We start from the raw sequence: 10,589 nt of genomic DNA, 5'->3' as shown, positions 1-10,589 counted from the left end.
GTTTATGTTTGAAGCTTCTAAACAAAACTGATTTTTTGGAAATACCTATTATATTTATCCCTATATAACATAATAATTATGCACTAATGCCAGTAAGGCCATTAATTCATAGTTTCCATGAAATATATTATTTATTATTGCTACATCTTAAAATATTATATATATATTTATATAATATATATATAATTTTGGTATTTGGCACATATTTTCACATTTTAACCAGCGAAGATGGCTTGTTTTTTAATTAATTTTTTTTTTTTGGCACTTTATTAATTTGTTGTGCCGATTATTTTAATTAAAAATTTAGACAAGCTACGAATATTTATTTTAACTCATGTTATACTATACATTATTGATTATTGAGGAATTTACTCGCCTATAATATATAGGAGTTTAATAATAGATCAGAAATCAATATTTCGAAGTTAACATAATCATATTATAGGAAACTATACAGGGTGGGGCGGTAGAACTAATATGGTAGCCGAATAACACTAATGTTATTCAGGACTGAGATTGAACAACAAATTAACCATTCTTCAAATAACCCAAATTAGGTACAAAAATGTTTGTACCCTATATTAATACATGTATACTCAGTCGGACACTTAGCTATAGTTGTCCTTATAATTGGATACTTTCTAAACTATTATCCGACTCACCCTGTATACGATTACTATAGAATATTATATTAATTGTATTTTGTATACATTTATATTAACCTATTTTATAGTAGGTATTGCTTTATCTGGCAACGAATGCAGAAATGCATTTTGATTTTCGACAGCAAAAATAAAAATTACAGATTCTATTGACACACAAGAACAATATTTAAATATTAGTGCCTATTTGTACCTTATCTATAATACTCAAGTGTGTGAAATAATTTGGTACAATTTCCAAATGTTAGCAACAATATGCGTGTACCTAGAGAAAAAAAAATAACATCTTAAAAATTAACCAATAGAATACTAAATAAATAATACAATTATTCAAAGAATAAACATGAACAGTTACAACTTATAAGTTATAACGCTAACGCGCATACTTAGCTTAACTAATAATAATAATAATTATATATTAACATAAAATACATTAACGCTAATAATAGATTAAAAATAAAAATAAAACGAAACATTGAATACTATAGTTAAATAAATAATAACCATAATAATAATACAAAAGATTAATTATAAGTTTATAACCTATTAAAACAGGAAAATCCAAAAATTGTTATCATCATCGTTGGATAAATAAAATAATTTATATAATACCTTATTTTTGATGTTCATTATCATTTTACTTTTCCAATGCCCAAGTGTTGTATAGCAGACCTTAAAAAAATGAATTAACATAAGTTAAATATTTTTTTATCAAGTATAAATATGGAATAAACATTTTATATGAGTAATTCAGACTATCGACACTATTGGAACTATTATAGGTATCTATCTAATATTGCATTATATTAACACGATTGTGCAAATTTTCCTTTTTTGATTTGACTTAACACAATAGTCTCAACATGGTAATATATGTATATAATTTTTATATTTATCAATATACATAAAATGTATATTTTACAAATTTAGTACAATTTTTCAAATAGAGTATAATATAGTCAATAAGCAAAATATTTCAAACAATTTGAAATCAATGATTACTTGTGTAGTATCTTAGTGAATTTTTAATTGGTAAATTATGAACCTATATTTAACATAATACTCTTATGTGGTATGTCATGTATGCATTATTGTGTATATTATGTTGTTTATAAATTACATATAGATATAGTATATACATATATCATTTGTGCAATTATGTTGTGATTTGATCAGGTTAAAAGGGATCGGTGCTCATTTGTGTTACAAACCTCGTGCGCATCGTATTGTAATTTATTAGTGAAGTAAAAAATATAAAAATTGCGCAATTATGTTGCAATATGCTTGAGTACTAAGGACTATAATAAATATATGTATAGGGTTTTTTATGTACTTAAGTAAGTGTATAGATTTTGTATGTAAGTAGTAAGTTATAGATTTAGATTTTGAAAAAAGTGCCTGTATATTAATAGAAGCATTGTTTCCAACTGTAGAAATCATTGGGTGCCAATCGGATTTGAGTCAAAGCTGGTATCGTATAATAGGTTAAATAATAATTTACTTAATTAAAATAAATAATACAGAAATAAGAGAGTGGCTAAAATATTTTTTCGGCCAGATTTCTTTCTGTCTGAGAACTTTATTAATAGTTATATTGATATAATTTATATAACTCTTACAAATAACCCCATACGTTTACTGATAATATTTTAGAAAATTATTATAGTGATGAGCACACATTTCGGTAAAATATTCAGGCAAAAGTACCTACAAATAACTCTTAGACAACCAAAAAATCTGAAACATTTCATAAACATTATAATGCACAATTTTATCATTTGTAGTTGAACCACTTAGTGGACGTTTTAATTTACTTTCAGATCTTTCTACATTTTTATAAATAGCGTTCAAATATAATTAAATTAAATTAGAAAAAAGTGTATACTTATAACTTAATACCAAATACATAAATGATAACTGAAATGCTTATAAAAAGAAAACATTAAATAAATTAAATATATAAAAATAATTGGAAATCCATGTTAAAAAATATGATGAAAATAATCTGACTTCGAGTTTTCATCACATTTTTCAAGTATTTTAATTATTATACATATGGTTATTAAAGTATTATAGCATATAAAATTTGAGGCTTATTTAAAGTATAGCATTAACCTAACCTACGATACTTGTTTCATTTTGATCCCAAATGTGTTATCTTCTCAGGGATAGTGAGTGCCCAAACGTTGTGTGGAATTTTGAATACCGAAGAGGTTTAACTTGGTTAATACTCAATCGTGTTACAACGATATTTGGTTAGGCTAGGTTAGAGTAAGAGCCAAAGCGAGTTTGAAACCTCTTTTAAACACTTTTTGTTTCTGTTTGAACAGTTTGTTTAGATTCAGAGAAGTACGAAAGTTGTGATAAGATATTCACCTACTGTGGGGAATATTCGTATAAATTAAAGGACATTTGATCGATTAGTTTTCAAAATTATCATAATTATTGTGGGAAAATAATTATAAGTTATTGGAATAAAAAGCACAATATTATCAATATGAAAAGTTTTTAAATTATACGAATCAAATTATATAGTTGTTATTAAAGATTTTCTTAAAACCTAATATATTTTGTTTTATTAGTTTCTCTAAACCAGCTTTTAACTATTAAGATAAACAAGTTGTTAATTTAGGCTATTGACATTGACAGACAAGAATGCCTTGAAATTGCATACACAGAGTGCCGTTTAACTGATTGTAAAATGGAAAAATAGTTGGGTACTTAACTATTAGGTAAATAAATATTTTTTTTTTTTATAAAAACTTTTTTTTGACACAGTTCAAGAATATTTTTAAAAAGTCTTACGATTGATGATATGTTGTATCTAATATTTAATAAATATTTAATATATTGTATACATAAAAATAAAACTATGAGTGTACTATTTACACAGTGTTTTCATAAGTTAAGAGGTATCACTAAACACTTCAGCTGAATAACCTTGAATTTAAATGGAGTTTTCAGAATCTCAGTAGGTAGGTACTAAATATTACACATTTCTGAAAGTTGTTCAATAAAAACTTTTCACTATGTGCTTGAACATTATAATTTTTCAACTTTTTTTTAAATAGTAAACCAATTTTTTTATACATTCAGATAGATCTAATACACATAAAATATTATAGTACGCTGCATAAAAACTAAAATTAGTTTATTTTTATTGACTATAATTTATTAAAGTTGTAAAAAAATTTACAAAAAAACCAACAACTGTGGTAAAGAAAACACATGCTCTGGAATTTATTGTCAAGCCTAACTCTATAAGATAGCATTTTTGGTTGTGTATTACTTTCATTTTCATAAACCGTTTGCTTACCTCTTTTGTACGTTGATTTAATGGATCGGTGACTTGACAATGTGATTGGGTGATACGTAATGATAACCGGGCAAGGCTAGTCCAGCAGTCTCCATAGATATCCTGATAACAAATAAAATCACATTCAATAAAATATAAGTCTACACGAGATCGGCGATCAACAGACACCTTGAATCGTTTAGTATAAGATATATAGGTAATATGTGCGATATATTGATAAAATGTCGAGTTTACTGACCTTGATATACGTTCAAATACAAGTTTCAATTGGTTTCAAAAATTAAACAATTTTTTTGCTGAACACACATGCTTAGTAATACACTAATCAACATAACGAATAAAAAAAAACAACTTAACTTTATGATAAAACCATTTACTTGATATTATAATATAGTCTCATGCATATATTTCTTGATTTAAATTATAAGGGATTTTGTTTCATGCATATCAAATAGCCTATAGAGTAAAGTTGAAAAATGATGACTCATAATAATAAAAAAACCTGTAGGTATTTGTAAACTCATTAAAATTTATATTATCACTAATAATCTAAAATATATATTATATTAACAAAATTTATATTCACTTTCGTCATCTACAGAAGTATTAAACTATAAAATTATAACACAACATAATATTAATAATATTGTATGATATCGGAACAATATAATTATATGAATGCTCTAAATTGTTTGAACTTAAATAATATACACATAATTATATAATATTTATAATTATTTTAAGTGAGCATTTTATTCAGATCACAATATCACATAAATATTTTGATATAAAATAAATGATAAAAAATATACAATAAATTTGAATGGTTAAAAATTTGGTCTGTATATAGTTTTTACAAAATTAATACGGTTTAATGAACGGTTGAGTATAAGGCACTTACCATTTTCAATATATAATAACAAATTAAATTAAGTAGAAATATGTATGATTAATAAATGATTTCAATCAATATTATGATTACCTCAATATAAACTTAAATAATTGAAAAATGACTAGAAAATATAATGTAGTAACGAATTCCTACCAACCCCCGCCCCTATGAAAACTCCATTTTCATGAATACAATAAGTGCACTGTAACACACACACACAAAAAAAATAATTAACAATTTCTTAACAATTCGTAGAAATATGTATGATTGCCAAATTTGTAAGCCTTTTTTGTAATATAATTAAACCTAGTAAAATAAAAAAAGTTGTTGACATTAGTGTTATAACTTATAATAAACTGTATAGTGTATACTGTAAAAAGACAATTTCACAGAAAACCTCTAAAAACTATAAAAAAAGAATACCTAGTGAGAATAAATCAACGTTTGGGGGATAAGTTATCTACAACCCTTTCCAGTAGTTGCACCAATGGTCATGATATCTTTATATTTTCCTATAATAAGTAACTATACGATACGCAAGTGACGATTCCCCTAGAGACACACTTTTTATTCAACAATTATACGTGTATACGGTGAAAATATGGCCAGTACGTCTCAATTGTGTCTAGAAACTGATCCCGTTCCACCCCTAGCAACTACAGTCTTGTGAATTAAGAACAAAACAGAGACTGGCAATTTAATGATTTCTTCGGTTTCTAAAATAGGTAGGTATAAAATATGAGGGTTCCAGTGAGGTTTAGTTTTCAACATTTTCAGAGGATTTTCGTTCCATAACCGATTATTTTCAGTAGGTACCTACAGTTCCAGGCCCCTTTACGAAATCTACTAGTGTTTGTTTACAAGGTCATGGATGTTAGAGGATATTCGAGGTTATGTGATCGGCTGCCATTGTTGTAATCGTCTGGTATACTATTTTCGGACAGATTCGATAGTTTATGTTCTTTTTAAGTTCAGTGATTTGCAGTGGACATCAATCAGTCCACGAAATTGGGACCACGCTATCATATAGGTTACAGTATTTTGACGGTAGTCGCAGTTCACGGACAAAAAGTTACTTCTCGTATGTATTGTTACGAAGATATGCTACATTGTATATTGTTTACTATAATGTTATAATACATACGCCTAAAACTGTGGTCAGAAATGGGTTTGTTTGTATATTTTAATGTTATATCAGTACGGAGTGAACTTGATGCGGTCGGTTTTGTGTTTGGCAACGGCCGGCTGAGGAGATAGCAGTGCGGCTACCGCGGGGCCGTGGAAATGGTGCTGGACGGGTAATATGTCAGCGGCGGTCGTGTACTGCTGTTGGTGGTGCGGGTGGGTGGCTGGCAATGGGTTGGCGGTCTGGTGGGCGTTCGTGGCCGAGGTGGTGGTGGTGTTCGTGGTGTTGCATGTGACGAGCATGTGGTGAATAGGGAACGGATACTGGTGTGGCTGCAATACTAGCTGTTGCTGTTGATGCTGCTGTTGCTGTTGCTGCTGCTGCTGCTGCTGTTGTTGTTGTTGCTGCTGCTGCTGCTGCTGCTGCTGCTGCTGCTGTTGGTGGTGAAGGAGGTGATGATGGTGGTGGTGTTGGATTTCCGATTGCAACATCGAGGCGCGCTGTATGTCCAAGCTATGGTCGAGGTCGAGGAATGGCGGTGGGGGGCAGTAATAAAAAATAAAAATAAAAACAATATCGGTAGAATAAAAAATAAAAATCGTTATACCATTATGATATAATATGTAAGTAAATATAAGAAAAACAAAAACAAGGAAAATATATTAAGAATAATATAAAATGATGTACATTAGGGACTGGAACCGGTTACATAGATTTCGGTTCATAAAAAAATAAATTATGGTAAATTAACTCTAATATTGAAGCCAACAACACAAAATAGGTTCTGTTAAACGCTAATTTGCTATGTTGTAAGGCGGGGCAACACATACATGATATTGATAAAATTTAATTTTCTTAATTTTCAAAAGATTTCGGTTTCAATACCATTTTATTCGGTTTAGTTCCAGTCCCCGGTTGAACTATTTCAGTGAAGTGTTTTATTTCAGAGATTTACAACCAGTGATTGATATTGTTGGAAGTGGTAGGAAGTTCAGCCAGGGTACAATTTGGTGAAGGATTTTTAACTTTGCAGACCTTATTGGAGGTATTCTAAAATATATCATACATATATTTTTATTTTAAAGCGATTTAATAAAAATCAACCACTACAGATTCTCAAAGGAGCACTACCAATTTTAAATAGATATTAATTGTCTTTAATCTATAAATACATTCTAGATAAAACTACAATACATACAGAATATACACTTTTGTGTTAGAGGTAACCAATATATTTTATCATTAAACTTTTGCAAAACATAACTTTTTTATAAATCACACGATGGTACCCATGTATAGTATCTGAACCTAGCTATTTTTATATCAATTTCATAATAATCTGGAGTAAAATATTAAAAAATAATCAGTGGTACAAAGTATAAGAATTACATTTTACAGTAATAGTCCCAGTCTACGGACCACTGACCTTCAAAATAGATACTCTCTGATCATATATAATAAAACATAACATATATGGTATATATTATACGATTTATCTGTATGGCATACGTAACCACTAATCACGGTTATTTATAAAATGTTGTGAATATATGTGGAACGGTCCACTACATTATTGATTCAATAAACATGTTTATCGGTTTGTTTATCCAACCGATATCACCATCTTATTGAATTGTTTTTATCGACCGTTTGTGCAACCCGACATTAATATAATAACCGTCAGATCCATCTGGGCTCTGACTGCACCACTGTATATTTATTACTTATATTGTATTCAATTGCGATTTGTGGTTCGCGATTCTAAACACACAACAGATACTACATATAATGATCAAGGTGGGCATACATAACTATAGTAGAGATTTTCTTAACTTCACCGAATACCCCTATTTTATTTTGGAAATTACGTATTTTGGTACTGAAAACTATGGTGAAGTCAGAATTATGTGGTCGGATTTAGTTTCAAATTTGTTCTTATCTTACGTTTTTAGTATTATAACTGTTCTCCTTAAATAGTTATTTTCGAATTTTTCAAACACTATTTCGTGGTACAATGCACTCATGTATTGTATATAACTTTTATCAAACTGTCCGAGCAGGATCAACAAGTGCAGTTGAAAATTGGGTCTTACCATTTGATCTACTCAAGGTGGTTTTACATAGCAAATTGAAGGACGTTTTTCATCAAAGCCATATGAACGAACTAGCGTGGGAGCGACTCCGCGGTATATGCGTTAACATCAAAAAAATTTAATCTGTGACCTACCAGTGGTGATTTTATACAATCAATCGAGGGATGTTTTAGCTTTAATCACTCAAGGCAGCGTAGTGTCGAAGAAATCTCGCCAGGTCTATATGGGCAATGGGCTATTAAAAAATTATATTTTTATACTGTTATACAATGTTATTACCATCAGTGGTTATTTTGCAATGAAGTCTTTGGGAGTTTTGATTTTAACTGTCTAAGTGATGTTATCAAGCAAGTAATCCCTCTGTTTCTATAAGTGCTGTTACAATTATTGGTTTTTATCAAATGGTACCTATACTTTTGGTGGTTTTGCAAAACTAACTCAGAGTTTTTAACTTAAATCATAGAAAGTTAATAAAAATAAGTTGAAAAATCGAAGAAAAAACTACTTAAGGTATTCATTATATTAAGTGTCTCATAGTACTATCATGGTGTACCGATTTATTAATAATTGTGGAATTCGCTAAAGTAGTTCCGTAAAAACGATATATCTGCATTTAAAATTTTAACTTCACCATAATTTTAAGAGTATCAAAATATCTAGCCCACTTCAAAAAATGTAGTGGTATCTGGTTAAGCAACAATGTTTCAATACATAGATATGCTACTCTACTAACGAATATTAGTGAAAACCAATTTTACAATGGGTCTTGTGCGTATAGGTACTTTTTTAATAATAGGAATTCGATACTATACAATAATTTTCAAGAATGATATTCTATGTAATTAAATACACTGGCGTACATATTTTATCATTTAGGCCAAGCTAAATTTTATCCCCCCCTACATTATAGACTTCTGCTGGGGTAGCTGAATAAAATTAAGATGAATACATTTTTGTTTAGATTTTATTATTTAAGTAATTGTAGTTATCTTAGTACCTAATAACGATTGGGTGCGATTTCGGGCCAAAATCGTACATCACCCTTTTCTACTAATAACGGCTTGACTATTTGTTTGACAAATTAAAATTTTTTGTGAGTACTAAAATTATTATGTTTCAGTATTATATTTTAAAAGTTTTTGTTATGAAATCATAATTCACAATAATTTAATTTAATCCTTAATTCATATTTTAAAATTATTTTGTATTCAAAATAAATTGGTGTAATTATTAATTATTAAACATGTAATATGAATTATGATAATTCAATAATTTATAATAATGAATGTATGCATGTGATTCGTTTTTATTAATGATTATTACGTGTTCTATTAATTTGTTTGCCTATATAATATTAATTAAATAGTTATATATTGAATGTCTTAAGGCTTGGCATACTACTAGACAATTCGGGATGGGATATGCTATGTAAATAACTATATAGTATATAATACGTGAAAAGGAAATGTATGTAAAAACTATGTATTTATACATGTGTCATATCAAACGTTAATAAAATATTTATTTGTAGACTTAAGTTATTAATTAATTTTAATATTATTATTTTTATTCTTTTAGTTCTAAATTTCGTATTCATTAAAATGTTACACGAATTCAATCAACTGCTATTATACATTTATACTTCTAATATATATTCACCGCATTGCGAAGTTGCGTTAGATTCAGTGGAATTTAATCACAGCGACGATGCCTCAAACGGATTAATGGATTACATGATTCAATTAACAAGCTGCATAAAATTTCGACCGCAAATAGCCACGCAGTAACAGTGCAGCCAATTCTAATTGAACGCCTACCAGCTTTAAAGCCGGGCTCTGTATTCCACATCTATATATTCTGGGTCAGCTGAAAACTGCTGATATTTAACAACTTTATAATTCTTGACAGCTTTCAAGTGCACGCTACTGTAGATTAATGCAAGCCCCTATTGTCCATTTTGACCCAGAATCGCTACCGAAAAAAAAATAAAAAGCCGAACGAGAACGCAAAAGCGAAAGTGTGTCCTTGCCAAAAGGTATGGCAAACGAGTAGTAGTTTTATTCATGCTGTAATTTAAACACTAGGTACTCACCTCATATTGATTAAGTACTGTGCTAAAGCTACGGAGTCGGGATTTCCAGTTATTGTTATGGTCCTGTCCGTGCTTGCACTTCCTTCGCGGTCTTCACAGTTTGAGATTCGTATCATCGCTCCACTGATTTGCCTGGAATCATAAAATCAATCATAAGTGACATAGTAAAAACCAACACAACTAAACACACACCTAATTTCAGCGATTTTAGTTCCTCCCTTTCCAATGATGCAGCCAATTAAGTCATTTGGTACCGTCATTTCGTGAGTTTGTTGACCGCCTCCAGATCTATTGTTAATATTGGCTCCAGAACCATTAGATCTTAACTGGCTGCCAGCTAATGCCGCTAATGCTGTAAAAATATGTATTTTATAAATAATTATAGCTTAATTAAATAATTGTATACAT

The 10,589-nt window shown here is 29.2% G+C and overlaps 1 protein-coding gene across 5 annotated transcripts in view; it reads right to left on the bottom strand.

Annotated features, from left to right (window-relative positions):
- Window positions 1-425: 425 nt before the first annotated feature.
- LOC111037699 (poly(rC)-binding protein 3-like) overlaps window positions 426-10,589 on the bottom strand; it is a 40,543-nt gene continuing 30,379 nt past the window's right edge. The window contains exons 9-13 of one of the 5 annotated variants that reach the window (XR_002604904.1): window positions 10,374-10,533; window positions 10,182-10,313; window positions 3,979-4,080; window positions 1,275-1,334; window positions 426-927 (exon numbers count right to left, since the gene is read on the bottom strand). Coding sequence is in view for 4 of the 5 variants with exons in the window: in XM_022320407.1 (XP_022176099.1) it covers window positions 6,065-6,509; window positions 10,182-10,313; window positions 10,374-10,533 (737 nt within the window). In the remaining variant the exon portion in view is untranslated. Of the gene's footprint in view, window positions 928-1,274; window positions 1,335-3,978; window positions 4,081-4,789; window positions 5,073-5,280; window positions 6,510-9,772; window positions 9,963-10,181; window positions 10,314-10,373; window positions 10,534-10,589 lie in introns of those variants that run through there. The other 4 variants (XM_022320409.1, XM_022320407.1, XM_022320410.1 and 1 more) reach the window with 4 other exon arrangements.

Source organism: Myzus persicae, unplaced genomic scaffold (genome assembly GCF_001856785.1).
Source record: "Myzus persicae strain clone G006 unplaced genomic scaffold, MPER_G0061.0, whole genome shotgun sequence".
Lineage (NCBI taxonomy): Eukaryota > Metazoa > Arthropoda > Insecta > Hemiptera > Aphididae > Myzus > Myzus persicae.
Note: the sequence above shows the minus strand (reverse complement) of the source record. Positions and strands in the feature narration are given on the sequence as shown.